Source organism: Theropithecus gelada, chromosome 8, assembly GCF_003255815.1.
Source record: "Theropithecus gelada isolate Dixy chromosome 8, Tgel_1.0, whole genome shotgun sequence".
Classification (NCBI taxonomy): domain Eukaryota; kingdom Metazoa; phylum Chordata; class Mammalia; order Primates; family Cercopithecidae; genus Theropithecus; species Theropithecus gelada.
In genome coordinates, this window is record NC_037676.1 from 20482247 (window position 1) to 20499103 (window position 16857).

Consider the following 16857-nt stretch of genomic DNA (forward strand, 5'->3'; position numbering starts at 1 on the left):
AGACTGGAATTGGCCTCAGCATGCAGGGGCTGACCTTATCTGACCCAAAGAGATGGCTTTCCCACTCATACCTCCACAAGACCGAGCCTAGTGGTCCTAACCACCAGCCCCGCTGCCTCTTCCAGCATCCAATCCCTCTCGGGAGGCAGTCTAGAGTACTGGTGACGAAAACAATGTCTTTGGGAAGATAGAACTTTGCCTTCGTATGTTTTGATCATCACCACTATTCGGTGGTTATTTCCGTGAATGTTTATCAAGGACGAAAGGACAGAAATGAAAAACACGAGATCAACCACCGGGGTTGCTGGTGAAATCCAGACCAGAGAGCAATGGCCCTGGTCCAGAAAGCTAGACAGACACAAGCACAGAATCGGCCCCCGTTGAGAAGAGGGCACTGGAAAATAAGGAATCTCGCAGGTAGCCTAGGTGGGGTGTGGGCGCGGGCGCCCCGGAAGACTCCTCCCTGGTGTGGGGGTCACCGTAGCTGCACGGTGGGGTGGGGGTGGGAGACGTCCAGGGGCGAGATAAGGGGGAAGACGGTTGGGAAGAGAGGAAGCCACTGCGTGCAGGAGTCCCGGGGCGGCGACAGATCCCGGCCCCCATTCAGGAGCCCTCATCACGCAGACGAGCAGAAGGCAGCGCCAACTCCCACTCCAGCGCCCGCCAGCCGGAGCGAGCGCGGCCCCTTTAAAAACCATGTAAACAAAGCTTTGTTCCCCCAGCCGCCCCTCCTTCGCGCTCCCCGGGCTCGCTCCTTCCTCCCACCCGGCGTCTCCGTGCCGCTGACGTTGCCCGCGCCTTTACGCCGTCCCAGCGGTGCTGCGCATTCTCCAACCACGGCCCGAGCCGCTGGGGCCTGCGCAGCTGAGCGGCGCTACGCCACGAGCGTAGCGCGACGAGCCCCCAGCGCGCAGGCGCAGCGGCGACGGCGTCGGCGGCGGCGGCGGCAGCGGCCCCGGCCGAGGTGCGCGCTGGGGGGGAGGGGGGGCCGGAGAGGAGCATGAATGGAGCAAAATGGCGGATCATGTGCAGGTGAGAGGAGCCGCGGGGGGGAGGGGGCGGCCACGGAGAGCGGCGAGTGGAGTGGGGGGCGCACGCGGCCCACAGGGCGCCAGCCGGCTGGGGGTTCGCCAGGCCCACGCCGCCGCCACTCGGGGCTCTGGAGCCGCCGCCCGTCCCGGAGCCCCGGGGCCTTTCCCGCCTCCCGGGCCGGGGGCCTCCTTCGTCCCCTCCCACCCGGTCCCACGCCTCGCTCGCGGGGCTGCAGGAGCAGGAACGGGCGTCCCGGCGCGCGCAGCCCACAACGCTCGTCAGTCACTGTCTTCGTGCCCAGGGGAGGCCTCCGTCAAGTCCTCGGGGGGCCCCCCCCGCCCCACGGTGAAGCGAGGGGGGACCCCCTTGCTGACTCTCTCCTGAGGGGGACGCACCCATTACGCCCGCCATCCTTCAACAGATAACAAAAAGGAAACCTCGCGCTGATAAACCTCGCTCTCCGGAGTCTTTCCCGCCGCCTTCCTCTCACGCCCTGGAATATGGGAGACCCCCCAGCAACCCCGGCCTCCTTCCCCCTCCCACGGATGCGCCCTTCGCTCCTACACTCCAAATCGCACAACCCGGAGGGCCGAGCTCCCCGGTCCTCCAAAATGGGTGCTCAGGCCTCGGCCCGCCTCTCCTCGCGTCCTCCTAGCCACAGTGAAGGAGTTGAGCGCCCACACCTACCATGAAACACTGGGTGGAGGGGGGTGTGTCTGAAAGGAGAGATGAAGGGTTGGGTGCAGACGTTGCTCGGAAGGGTCTTGATCCGGCTCAAGAAGCTGCCCCGAGCGTGCTGTGGGACCAGGCCACTCTCCTCAAAGACAGGCACAGGCCCTAGAAAGGGACAGCCCACATCAAACCCAGTAGCAGCTGGAGGACTGCAGGGTTTAATTTCTTGCAAACTAGATAAAGTTTTTCCTGTCCGTGCCTGAGATCTGGTATTTTTATGACAGTTATTGATGCACGTCCATTGTGGGGAACCTTCCAATTTTCTAGGTAACCAACTGCACAGGTTTTGTGTTGTGGGAAGGAAAGATTAGAGGGCAAGAAGTGTCGCCTTTATGGCATCATTCCTCAAGTGAAAAGAATGATGTCATTCTTAATACGTCTGCAAGAATCTGGAGTGATGTGACTTCTGCCCCTTTCTTTGTAGAGAAGGGACTAAATAAAATACTTAATTTTCGGGCCAGAGATCAGTAAAGTAGATCTTCAGAGTGTGCGGGACAAGTAGTCAGGACAGAATTATAGCAAGAAACCTAACCACAGATGGAAAACCACGGGATTTGTGTTTCAAAGTCAGTACCTTGGCTTAATTCAGAAGTGGCAGTAAAAGTTGATACAAGGAGATGATGATAATAATAATAATAGTGTAGCACCTTGAGTTTTATAGCAGCCATTTCTAAGAAGCGTGAAAGATTTTATGTGATTTTTTAAAATTCTTGCATCTTAGAAGACTCAGTAGGCAGGAATTACTTCTGTCATTTAAAGGAACAAAAACCAAAGCACAAGAATGATAATGAGATTTGCTTAAGATAAGGCTAAGTGTCCCAAAGTCTTTGGAGGTTGGATCTAGTGCGCTTCCTTACTGGGGGATGGGGGGTGTCTGTGAGCATTCTAGAACAGACTTTGAGTAGATAGCATTTCTGAACCGTGCTTTGGAATGCAGAGGGGGTCAGTACTTTTATGAATATACATCGTGCTATTTGCTGTTTCCCGTAAAGAAATCTCTCTTAATGTGATCTCCCACGTTTTTGAAGCGAAAAGGTTGTCATTCCTGTGAAAGTCAGGATGCATCAAAGCAATCTTCACGGCATTTGTCGCTCCAAGGAAGGTCTGTTTTATTTTTAGTAAGATGTTGTTCTCCCACTCACCACTCAGAAATCTACGGAAGTAAGAATTTATTAACTTTTCAAAACAAAGGGGAGCATCTTGGTCAATGTTTTATTTGTAGCCTTTATTTACTTTTAAGAGCTGCAATCTGTTGGTCTAAATTAGTGCTTAGTGGTCTTCATATCACCGGGGTAAGTTTGTGAGTGAATTTTTTTCTTTTTGGAGAGAATGGGACATACTGCTTTTCTTTGTTAGACCAGTAAGTGTTAATAGTATTGGGCACTCACAGACTTTAAGGTGGTACTTTATTGTGGCAGAAAACCTTCCTATGAAAAAGATACACCCTTCCCTAGGTAGAATGAGTAATTGAAGGGTTAATTAAAGACCTGTCTGCAATGAATTGTGGGGAGGGTGGCAGGGATATTTTTCTCATAACACTGATCAAACGTGCAGTTTATATAGGTGTCTGTTACAGATTCATGACTGATTATTTGAGAGTTGCATTTGTAGAACTAAATAGTCGAGTCATTATATATCTAGTGCTTTTCTGAACCACCAGGGTGAGCAGTTTTTTCATAATTCAGGCTGAGTGTCATATGATTCTCGGGTTCTCTCAGGCTTATGTGTTGGATGTCTCTCTTCTAAGGATATGTGTTTTATGGACGATTTTAAGTGCTATAAAACTTTAGTAATGGGGAAATTACAATATTTGGTTTGCTTTTTAGCTCTTAATGTTATAGGGAAGTGTCTGTAGAAGAGTGCCCTTAAGCAGCTTCTCGATGTGATGGGTTTCTTACTCTTGGTCTCAGATAACCTTATCTAACTTTCACCCTGAAGAGAGGGTGGTTACAAAGCTTTGCCTGGGAGAAAAAAAATCAAACTTGTGTTTTGTGTTTAATTATCTTTAGTTGCCATTTCTTTCATGTTTTTTTTTTTTAACATATCTAAAGCTGGCAAGTTATTGCAAAGAGGTGAAGACAATGCTCAGTGAACAGCGGTGATGAAAAAGATTAAGAAGAATTAGATGTTTTAATAGTGCTAGCTGGTGTTCGGGAGCTCGAGAGGAAAAGGAAAGAATATGATTTATATGTCGAATATGCTATTTAATATGAATTAGCTATACTATAAATAATGGAAATGAAGACTGATTTTAGGATTTTGTTGGAATTACTATGTTGTTGTATTGGGTCTTATCCCAAATCCTGAAGTATTATTTAGTGGGCTCTGCATTATGACTATACTAGCAGAATGTACTATTTGCAAAGTAGTCATAGTTTGTTTTAAATTCCAGGCACAGTAATTAAATATTGACTGCCAGTGTAACTCTAGAGAGTTGCGAAGAATCATTACAACTTGTCAGGTTAAATTTTAGCAGGGTGCAAAAATTCGGCCTGATTATAGCAAAAGTGATGGTTGTTTTTTCAGATTTTAACAATACGCAAGGAAATGATAAGTGCTACGGGTAGTCCATTTTGAGAAGGGAGTTCCGTATAACTTTTGAGAGTTTTAAATGTGAAAAACAATAACTTTTCTAACTTTTTTCCAGTTCAGCTAATACCAGAATGCTTAGTGTGTGCAAGGCCCTTTCTGTGCTGGGCACTGCAGAGGATTCAGAATGAGAAAGACCCTGGAGCCAGGCTGCTGAAATGTTCAATTCTGTTGCTCTTTTGGCAGGCTTCAGGAGCACACACGTAGATACAAGAAAGAATACATTGATTTCAAATCCCAGCACTTTGGGAGGCCGAGGCAGGCGATCAAGAGGTCAGGAGATCGAGACCATCCTGGCTAACACAGTGAAACCCCGTCTCTACTAAAAATACAAAAAAATTAGCCGGGCGTGGTTGCGGGTGCCTGTAGTCCCAGCTACTTGGGAGGCTGAGGCAGGAGAATGGCGTGAACCCGGGAGGCGGAGCTTGCAGTGAGCGGAGGTCGCGCCACTGCACTCCAGCCTGGGTGAGAGAGCGAGACTCCGTCTCAAAAAAAAAAAAAAAAACAGAAAGAATACATTGATTTCAAAACATACTACATCTGTGTTGGGTGATAAGCAATAACTATGTCCCATTACCCACTCCCACCCTGATATACCTCTTTCGTGGGTTTATACAAATAATACGTGTGTTTTATTTCATTATTTTACTTCCATTCACACTGGAAATGTCTGTATTTAAAACATATATATATTTACTTGATTACTCAGATTTTAGTATATTTCCTCTGAAAGCCTTGGGAAAAATTAAGGGATGTATAAGTACATGTGGGATCATTCAAACACTTAACATACACGTTAAAAAATACAGTACAGTGATGGAAGAATCTCTAATTTAGATGAAGGTATAGAAAGAAGTATCAGGAAGATCCCTGTTATATATCTTACAGAGAAATTAGCTTCCATTTGACCCAGAAATTGATGTTCATAACCACCAGCTGTATTTTCTTTTTTCTTCGTTGGGTTTTGAAAGCAATATTGTACCACAGCCTTTCAAGGTGGGAAAGTTGCCAGTTTAAACCAATAAGCTAATGTCTCTCTGTAGGTACAACTACTGAGGCTACTTTCCCCGCTTCACTATGTTCAAGGAAGATAGTGTTTTGAAACTGCATCTTTTCTTTTAAACACCTAACATTATCTCACATTTTCTCAGAGTTAGGAATCTGGGAGTGGCTTAACTAGATGGTTTTGGTTAGGGGTCTTATTTGCAGTCAGACTCTTATCTGGGGCTCCAGGCTGCATTCAACCTCAGCATTTGACTTGAGGATAGATAATTTTCTTTCAGGTTTACTCACAGTGGGCCTGGTCAGGCCTCAGTTCCTCACTGGCTGTTGTCTGGAGACTGCAGTTCGTTACCAATGGACCTCTCCTAGTGCATCATTTTTAAGGACTTCATTAAATTCTGCAATGATATATGCTGTGTATAAGTGACCCATCTTGTTATTTGTTTCAAAAACTTTTTATTGAAATATATACCTGCAGACAGGTACAGAAATCATAAGTGTTCAGCTTGATGAATTTTCACAAAGTGAATACTCCTTTGTAACCAGCACCCAAATCAAGTCAATATTATCGGTGCCCCAGAAGTCCCCTGATACCCTCTCAACAGGTACCTGTAGCCCCCGACACCCTGCCACTAACTACTATCCTGTCATTTGAGTTTTAAATCTGCTTTTAGAACTTAAGCTGAGTAACTTGAGAGTTTTAGCTTCAAAGCCAGGGGGAGAAGCAGTACAGAGCAGTGATTATACAGCTTTGGGGGGATTTATTTCAGAATGTGATGGAAGCTATGTTAGTGCTCTCTGGTAGGGGTGGGGAGAGTGTGCCTACACAAAATTTTACCTACAATTTTAGGCCATTCATGAACCTTGTTAGAGTTTAAAGATGGGTGCCTTTTTAGATGAAAATGCTTACAATATTTTATTAAGAAACTGATTTACAAGTATTTCTCTTTTGACTTATTTGAAACCTAGTTCAGGACCACGATAGATGTTCCTGGAGAGTTACATGCAAGCTGAATTTTTAAATACTGAATTAAATTCTTGAGGATGATTAATGGTGACCACTTAAGCATCTACTAATATCCCATTTTTGTTACTGTGCAGACACATAGAAGGAAATATAAGATGTGATATTCTACTTTCAGGGCCTTATATTGAATTGAGCATCATAACAAGCCTGGTCATTGAGTTGTGAATTTGTAATGAGACTGGTTTTGTCGACATGTCCCTGATTGAGGGGGCAGTTACTACCCCGTTATATTTTTCCCCCATTCCGATACATCTGAGGAATACATTCATTCCTAACATTTATAGTGACTCATTACTAGGAAATTCTCAATGGAATGGGATTGGTACCCCGGAGGCATATCAAAATCTTGGGGGAGGAAGGACAGTTGTAAAAACCTAGATCCTAAGTATTTCTGATACTTGTTTCGATGGCTGTTCACCCCTTCACACATGTGTGCATACACACAGGGACACACACACTCCTACTGCCATAAAATGGGAAGGATGTATTTAAGAGAAGGCAGAATTGGAAACTTCATGCCAGCATTAATTGATCTCATTTAATGCTCACCGCAGCACTGTAACATCGGTATAGAGCTAATAGTAATAGAATTTTCCTTGAAATAAGCTGATTGAAAGACCTTGTATCTCTGGAAGACCGGAGAACTCGCTGTTGGAAGATTTAGATGATGTTCATGGTGGTGGTTATTGTAAGACTTACTGGAGTGTGACTTGGTTGGGCATAGGGAAAGGGGAATACCAATATTAACTGAGTGTCTGTTATATGCCAGGCACCATTCTAAGCTTTTTATAGTGTTATGCCATTTAATTGGGAAACTCATTTGGTCTCTGAGCCTGGATTAAGTGATCTGTGAAGTCCCTTGTAGTTCATGCATTCCAGATGGGATTTCCAGTTGTCATCCTTGTATTCTCTCCCCAATATACCACTATGTTCTCAATTCTTTTTTTTTTTTTTTTTTGAGACGGAGTCTCGCTCTGTCGCCCAGGCTGGATCTCGGCTCACTGCAAGCTGCAAGCTCCGCCTCCCGGGTTCACACCATTCTCCTGCCTCAGCCTCCCGTGTAGCTGGGACTACAGGCGCCCGCCACCTCGCCCGGCTAGTTTTTTGTATTTTTTAGTAGAGACGGGGTTTCACTGTGTTAGCCAGGATGGTCTTGATCTCCTGACCTCGTGATCCGCCAGTCTCGGCCTCCCAAAGTGCTGGGATTACAGGCTTGAGCCACCGCACCCGGCCAATTCTTATGTACATGTTTGTAAAATTTCTTAAAATATTTATGCTCAAACTTACATTTCCATTTCATCTAACTTAAATATCTCTTCCTCTTCTTTATGCCCAATTTCTTAAACTCCCAGAGTTTTTTTCTGTAAGATCTAGTCATCTGTAGCACTTCTCACAAATTGAGCTCTCTTATGCCCCAAACAGTAACAAAAGAGGTCGCTTAGTTGGACAATAAGCAGTGAAAGATATTTCTTATGGGACAAGAAATTAACATTATTACTCAAATGTTGATGCCCGTAGGCTGAGAAATGATTCTCACTTAAAACCCCTGGGTTTTAAACCTCTCTTAGAAAAACATTAGTTAGATGAAAAAAAAAATCAAAATAATTTTCTCTGGAAAATAAGGTTCCTCTGAAAACAAGCAGATTATTAAAATATCCCTTATACTACTTCAGGAAATTGTAATGTTATAGCTGTGGTGGCCTTTTAGCTTTTAAGTATATGAACTTGTGTTGGACACATGCCGATCTCGTTGGTATTTGCATAAGAATAATATTTAAAGTGTGCAGTCTCAGAAAGAATTGAGAGTTTTGCTAGACATTTGCCCTAAAGTTTTAGTCAATTTATGGTTTAAAGGGGTGTATTTAAGGCTAGAAAAGGGAAATGAAGCGTTTTCTTAGGATTTTTTCCAATTCTACTTAGAATTGTTTGCAAAGTTTTGAAAGCATATGTCATGAGTTTGGCAAAAATTATTTCAAAGCTTGTTTGTTTTTTTTTTTAACGTCATTCACCTCCACTAACTCCTGAACTTCAGTGCTTTATTTCTGTCTTCCAAAAAGACATCTAAAATCAGTCATGAAATTTAACTTAACTCTAAGAACCTGTAACATAAAGTTTGCTCTGAAAAACATCTGGGAAACCCGATGTATATTTCTCATATCTATACATCTGTACTCAGTTGAAAAAAAATCTAAATTTTACCCAGTATATAGCCACAAATTATTTAGAATATAATGTTTTGTGTCAGTAGGTGATATTTTTATCTTCAGCTTGTCATTGACCCATCTAAGGATCCCTGCAGGGTCTTGTCAAAAACTAGTCTGGGGCATACCCAAGAATTTTAAAGATTAAATAAAACTTACTGGAAAATGTGACCTTGTTTTCCTTAGTCTTAATATTTTGAACTGGTAATGTTCCAGAACTGACCAACTTTCTTCAGGCTTTCGTAAAACCAGTATTAAATTGTTTTTAGGCAAATTGAACCTGAGCAACAGGGAGTATGTAAGGATAAGCCAGGCAGGGGCACACATGCTTATAGTCCCAGCTACTGGGGAGGCTGAGCTGGGAGGATCACTTGGGTACAGAAGTTCAAGTCCAGCCTGGGTAACATAGCAAGACCCCAAGTCTTAAAAAATAAAATAAAATAAAATAAAATAAAATTCAAATAAAATAAGGACATTATCCCACGAGTGTTACAAATGAAAATTTCTTGTAATGTAAAAGATTATTTGCTAGTTCTTGGAACTCTGCAGTTAGACACACTCCAAATAGGGAGAGCAGAATGTTGTGAGCAAGACGTTTTAATTTCATATAATTCCTAAAACCTGTCCATTCAGAGCTGTTTGGTTTAGGTTACTATTAATGTACCTTAGAGGTTCCCAGAGGCACAGTTCCTGTCAATATTGATAACATTGATAGAGTGAGACTTAAAAACCAGCTTCTTTTTTTTTTTTCAGATGGAGTTTTGCTCTTGTTGCCCAGGCTGGAGTGCAGTGGCGTGATCTCGGCTCACCGCAACCTCTGCCTCCTGGGTTCAAGCAGTTCTCCTGCCTCAACCTCCCGAGTATCTGGGATTACAGGCATGCACCACCACGCCCGGCTAATTTTGTATTTTTAGTAGAGATGGGGTTTCTACATGTTGGTCCAGCTGGTCTTGAGCTCCTGACCTCAGGTGATCCTCCCGCCTCGGCCTCCCAAAGTGCTAGGATGACAGGTGTGAGCCACCACGCCCAGCTGACCCAACTTTGTATCTATTCCTCCCATGCCTGTCACCTCTAATGTAAACAGCACTCACGAAAGTAGATATTTGGTTCATAAAAAGATGACTTTTGGGTAAATCTGATGCCAGTGGAATAAAATCTTTCCTTTTTACTCAAATTTTATGTGTACAGTAAATGACATCCATTTAAAATGTACAAATTGACAGATACATATGCCTGTGACTCTGGGATCAAAATATGGAACATTTCCATTTTGCAGTCTGTCCCTCCCTCAGCCCCACACAACCCTGTTCTGCTTTCTGTCACTATAAATTAGTTTGCGTTTTCTGGAATTTTATATAATGGACTTACTGTGTACTCTTGTTTTCTGACTTCTTTCACTCAGCAAGGTGACTCTGGGATTCATTCTCATTGTTGCATAATAGGAGTGCTTGGTTACTTTTCATTGTTGACAAGTATTCCATTGTATGAATATATCACACTGGATGTATCTGTTCACTCTTTGGGAGACATTCAGGTTGTTCCCAGTTTTTAGTCATTGTGAATAAAGGTGCTGTGAATATTCATATACCAGTCTCTGTATGGATGTACATTTTTATTTTTCTTGAGTATCTGGGAGGAGAATGGCTGAGTCCTATGGTGTACGTTTACTTTTTTTTTTTTTTTTTTTTTTGAGATGGAGTCTCACTCAGTTGCCCAGGCTGGAGTGCAGTGGCACAATCTCGGCTCACTGCAAGCTCCGCCTGCTGGGTTCACACCATTCTCCTGCCTCAGCCTCCCGAGTAGCTGGGACTATAGGCACCCACCACCACGCCCGGCTAATTTTTTGTATTTTTTTAGTAGAGATGGGGTTTCACCTTGTTAGCCAGGATGGTCTCGATCTCCTGACCTCGTGATCCGCCTGCCTCAGCCTCCCAAAGTGCTGGGATTACAGGCATGAGCCACTGCGCCCTGCCATGTATGTTTACATTTTTAAAGAAACAGGCAATTTTCCAAAATGACTGTACCTCAAGTTATTTCATAACTTCACCAATATTTAGTATGTCACTCTTTTGCCATTCTAGTAGGATCTCGTGTTTTTAGTTTGTATTTCTTTGATGACTGACATGTTGAGCATCTCTTCACGTGCTTACTGACATTTGTATATCTCAGACTTGCAAACCAGGCTGGTGTTTTGGCCTGACAGCCTATTTTTGTATGGCCTGCACCCTGAGAATAGCTTTTACGTTTTAAATGGTTGAAAAAAATCTAAAAGAATAATACTCCATGTTGCATGATAATTATATGAAATTCGGATTTCACTGTTCATAAATAAGTTTTATTGAAACATGCATTCGTCTCTGTATTCTCTCTGGCTGTTTTTGTACCACAGTGGCAGAGTTGAATAGTCTTGACAGACATTTTGGCCTAAAACATTTACTCTCTGGCCCTTTAGAGAAAACATTTGCAGACTCCTGGTAGATCTTCTTTGGTGATGGATCCCTTCAAATCTATTGCCTGACTTTTGGGTGGAGGAGGTACCAGCCCAGTATGTTTCTAATCCAAGCCCAGTTTGACAGGAACTGCATCAAGTTCTTCAGTCGTGCCAACCACGTTTCAAGTGCTCAGTAGCCACATAAGGCTAGTGGCTACCATATTGCATAGTGCAGATATAAAATATTTCCACTATCATGGAAATTTCTATTGGACAGTGCTACTCTAGAATAAACTTGCCACTGAACCAAAGGGATTAGAAGCAAAGTGGAACATAGGTTATAGGATTGCTTTCCTAGATATCAGTAAAAATAAGCTAGATCCTCGTCCTCTCAGATGTGTGTGAATGCAAATGGATATATTTTGTTATCCATGTATGTCCTGTTCTCTTGGCCAAGTGATGAGAGAAAGCAGTTAACTCATAAAAGAAATTCAGAATTTTACTGATAGGAAATAATTTTAAGAAGAAAAATACAAGTGTTAATATATTATCTCCCAAAGCATTTTGCAAAGAACAAACCTTCTAAAATTCCTATGTATTTGTAACTATTTTACAGATGACATGGAGGATATGGAGGGAAATATTAAACCATGAAATCACTTTTTCCTGGTGCTAAGTCCTGATATACTAGCAATCCTAGTTCTCTTCAGCTTCTAATTTTAAAATATTATTTACCATAAAGTTTTTCATAATAGCATGAGCTTTGAAAATAATGCAGAAATATTCTAAGTTGAAATGGCTAAGATGGCCTATTTTAAGATTGAATTTAAAGGGTTTTTTTTTTTTCCCCCTGAAAACTGTTTTGTGTGACTGTGCTGAGGGGCAGGCATAACTGACTCTAAAGAGTGAAGTGAAAGTCAGTAAATCTGTGATTACATAGTCATTCTCTTTGGCAAAAATATTATGTAATTATGCATTATTTTGTTCTTAACATAGAGATGTTTGTAAGTTTTTGGTGATTCATCACTCATGTCAATAACTTCCTAATCCATCCTAGAAATAAATGTTTTGCTGAAGTGGGAATATAAATGCACCAGCTAACATTGAGAAAGTGAAGGAAATGTGTAATGAGTAAATGTTTTAGAGGCATCCAGAAAGATACGTTTTAAAACAACTTCTACCATTTCTGGTTTCAAACATGGTTTCTGTCACATTCTCTAATTGACCAGATATATTTTATGTGTACCCTAAATGTTCACCTATTTAATAGAATAGTATTGTTTAGAATACTATTATCCTCCTGGTTACTTGGTGAGATACACACATCAGTAAACATTCCCTCATTTGGCTAGTATTGTTTGGTCATGTATTGTGTGCCAGATTGTTAGGCAATGGGAATATAAATGTGAATAAAATACAGTGTCCTTGTTCAAGGACCTGAATAGATAGAAATGTACACCAATAAGGGTTATAGAGTGAGATCAGTGATAGGACACTTTTATGCATAGAACATAAGACACAAGTGTCAGTCCTCCCTTGGAGATCCAGGAAAGCCTTCTTAAAGTGGTGAATCATTAAGCCAGATCTGAAAAGGCCTGGTGTTCTCCAGATTGATAAGAGCACACCAAGCAAAGTACCATAGATAAAGCTATATATATGTTCACGTAACATTCCAGGAAAGCAAATATGGGTTCTATAGAGGAAATCAATGTAATGGTAGGAAGAGACCAGAACATGAAGTGCCTGTTGTAGCATAATAAGGAGTTTGTACTGTAGGTGTATAGTTGAAGGTTTTTAAGTAGAGTGACAGAATAATTACTGCAACAGTGGTATAGGAAATTGATTGTTTATCTGTTATCAAGTTGAATTAGAAGTCATATTTTTTTGATAGTGAAATTCCATTTCAGTAGTCTTTAGATGTTGTAAATATCTCAGATGTCAGCTGCTTTGTTGCCCAAGCTGGAGTGCAGTGGTGCGATATCCACTCACTTCTGGGTTCAGGCATTTCTCCCACCTTAGCCTCCCAAGTAGCTGGGACCACAGGCACACACCGCCACACCCAGCTACTTTTGTATTTTTTGGTAGAGACAGGGTTTCGTCATGTTGGCCAGGCTGGTCTCAAACTCCTGACCTCAAGTGATCTGCTTCCCAAAGTGCTGGGATTACAGCCATGAGCCACTGTGCCCAACCCATGCCTATCTTATTTCTCTCTCTCTCTTTTGTTTTTTTAGACAGAATCTCGCTCTGTTGCCCAGGCTGGAGTGCAATGGCGCAATCTCAGCGCACTGCAACCTCCGCCTCCCGGGTTCAAGCGATTCTCCTGCCTCTGCCTCCCAAGTAGCTGGGACTGCAAGCACCTACTACCACACCCAGTTAATTTTTGTATTTTTAGTAGAGGTGGGGTTTCACCATGTTGGTCAGGCTGGTCTCGAACTCTTGACCTCGGCCTCCCAAAGTGCTGGGATTATGGGCATGAGCCACCGCACCTGGCCCATGCCTACCTTATTTCTTATTAACTTACAGCAACTGCAAGACTTGGGTGAAACACTGATACTTTATTCTATTTTGTTTGCTGGAACAGCCTCTGATTCTGTTACCACTGACAAGAGTAAAATGTTTTTTACAGCCAGCAATGAAATAGGCATGCATTTAATGCAAAAAAGAAGAGGTCGTAGTCTCAGGAGTTTGAATAAATCATGAAATGCTGACTACTCTGGCCGCCAATACCCCTTAAAGGTTTATACCAATTCTATCTTACCTACCCTTGGTCTGTTTTGTTTCTCCATCCCATGTTTTAACTGTTAGAAAATCAGGTTCATTTTCTTTATCCTTTATCAACTGTTGTTTCAAGGTTATCTAGAAAAAGACTTCTTTTTTAAAATCTTCTATTCTGTTAGATTATTTTATTTATTTTGAGACAAAGTCTTGCTCTTGTTGCCCAGGCTGGAGTGCAGTGGCACGATCTTGGCTCATTGCAACCTCTGCCTCCCGGGTTCAAGCGATTCTTCTGCCTCAGCCTCCTGAGTAGCTGAGATTACAAGCACCTACCACCAAGCCCAGCTAATTATTATATTTTTAACAGAGACGGAGTTTCACCATGCTGGCCAGGCTGGTCTCGAACTCCTGACCTCAGGTGATCCGCCCGCCTCCCAAAGTGCTGAGATTACAGGCGTGAGCCACCACGCCCAGCCAGAAGCTTCTTTTAAATATGCTGTTTGCCTGGTCTTCCTTGTTTGCTGACTTGATTAATAAAAAGCATTTTCCATAGATCATACAGCAGTGTAAACTTGAAAAGCAAATGGATATTTTACAAAACTGTTAAGGGAAAAATGATTTAGAATTCCAGAGAACAAGAAAACTAGCAATGTGTGGGGCATGTATGTCAAAACTTCCTAAGAAACATTTACTTAATATTCTTTTTTGCTTTTTTTCTTGTCAGAGGGTAAATATGAAACCCCGAATTCTTTGCTTCTGTGAATCAAAGTTCAGGGTTCCAAGATTAAGTATTGTGATTGCTTTTATCTTTCTTCCCTTTAATGTTCTGTTTTGAATTTCTTATGCTTCTTTCTTGCCGAGTCTTCTAAAGGAGTACACACAGTATTTAGGGTTTTCTCGTGGGAAAAGAGATAAGGAGGGCTGAAAAGCTTTCTTTTGAATTTTTATGCCAGTTAAAACTCTGTCTTCTTCCTTTATGCCTTTATTTCTTATCTCTTCTTTTATTATTTCTAACTTTTAAATGTTTTTTTTGTTTGTTTGTTTGTTTTTTGAGACGGAGTCTCGCTCTGTCGCCCAGGCTGGAGTGCAGTGGCGCGATCTCGGCTCACTGCAAGCTCCGCCTCCCAGGTTCACGCCATTCTCCTGCCTCAGCCTCCCGAGTTGCTGGGACTACAGGTGCCCGCCACCTCGCCCGGCTAATTTTTTGTATTTTTTAGTAGAGACGGGGTTTCACCTTGTTAGCCAGGATGGTCTCGATCTCCTGACCTCGTGATCCACCCGTCTCGGCCTCCCAAAGTGCTGGGATTACAGGCTTGAGCCACCGCACCCGGGCTATATGTTTATATAATAATTGGACCGCAGTTCAGTAGGCCAGAGGGGATGCTAAATGTTAATGTAGTCTAGCAGCTAGGCTATTCGTTGTTTATACCTGTGATACAAAGTTCATACCTGTCTAAACTGTAGGCTATTCGTTGTTTTTACCTGTGATATAGAGGCGTATACATGAATAAATAATATACAAAATGGGAGCATTCAAGGCAAGTTGGCTGTAATGTATATTTAATATTCACATTGACCTCTGTTAGAGAATCAAAGGTGTGTTTCTACAGGCAAGAAAATATTCATTGACATGTGGTATACTGTAGTATTTTACTGCCAGGATTATAGGCATACATCACATTCTAAGGTTTTAGAACGTGATGGAAATTTCCTTCTCCTTTTGCCGGATTTTTTTTTTTTTTTTTTTTTTTTTAAGATGGAGTCTGGCTCTGTTGCCCAGGCTGGAGTGCAATGGCACGATCTCAGCTCACTGCAACCTCTGCCTCCTGGGTTCAAGCGATTCTCCTGTCTCAGCCATCTGAGTAGCTGGGACTACAGGTGCATACCACCACACCCGGCTAATTTTTTCTATTTTTAGTAGAGACAGGGTTTCACCATGTTAGCCAGGATGGTCTTGATCTCCTGACCTCGTGACCCGCCCACACGGCCTCCCAAAGTGCTGGGATTACAGGCGTGAGCCACCACACCCGGCCCCTCCTTTTGCTGGATTTTACAGTGTTATTGTTGTTACCGTTATTTAATAGATAATATACATTTGAAAATTTCTCTAATTTTTGGCTTCAAGGCTAGATCTATCATTACTTTCCTGAGCACATGTACACAAGTCTATTTAACATTGAAATATTACCCTGACTCTTGTTTTTAAACAGAGACAGCATTATTCTATTAACAGTGTAACATTTTTTATATTATATTTTATTTATGTGGTGGGTCTATTAAGAAAGCATTGTTAAGCCAGTTAACATTTCTCTACCGGGTCCACCCCTTTTGTTTGCCCATAGCTGAATATTTGTAGTGTTTCATTTGTGAATGCAGAAATTTTACTGTGTATCCATGGTGTTCAGAATAATAACTGTTATCAGGTTAATGAAGTGATGTTAGAATCACATAGTTTTTAAGCTAGAAAAAAATCTTAGAGTATGATTATGCAGTAAAAAGAATTCATACGCCATTTTTGTAGAGGGTAGCTAACTGTATATTGCTTGTTAGAGATAATGTATGAATTTTTAACTTTTCCAGCCATCAAAATCTTAATTTTGTTTCATTGTTAGCATAATGAAAGAAAATATACAAGTAAACATGCTTAAGGTTTAAACGAGAAAATTTTTTTTCAGTTGTATATTGTTACGGGGTAAATACTGTGCTACATACTAGAGATAAAACGGAAAACAAAATAGACATGTCCTTGCTTTCATAGTGTTTATAGATACTCAGTAAATTATACCAATAAATATATATTTATAAATTGCAATGAGTGCTGTGAAGAAAAAAGTTGTAATGAAATATTTTTATTTTGGGGTGACAGTATTCACTGAAAGAAGGGGACAGTGTGCCAGACAAAAAGAAATAACATGTTGAAAGTTCCTGAGGTGAGAAAGACCCAGAGGAACTGTAAGGAGACATCCCGACTAAACCTCGAGGAGCTAAGGAGGCAATGGGTTTCAAGAGATTAGCAAGAACTAGAATATGATAGGTTGCTATGCAGGCATTCAAGTCAGATTTCCAGAGATTTGAGTGATTTATTAAAATGCGAATTCCATAAATTAGGACAAAGCAAAGAGTGAAAC

At 42.0% G+C, this 16857-nt stretch overlaps 1 protein-coding gene across 3 annotated transcripts in view; it reads left to right on the forward strand.

The window, feature by feature from the left end:
• The first annotated feature begins 918 nt into the window (after window positions 1-918).
• XPO7 (exportin 7) overlaps window positions 919-16857 on the forward strand; it is a 94232-nt gene continuing 78293 nt past the window's right edge. For all 3 annotated transcript variants that reach the window (XM_025393851.1, XM_025393853.1, XM_025393854.1), the window contains exon 1: window positions 919-1032. In XM_025393851.1, the coding sequence (XP_025249636.1) occupies window positions 1015-1032 (18 nt within the window). In that variant the 5' untranslated portion in view covers window positions 919-1014. The remainder of the gene's footprint in view (window positions 1033-16857) is intronic.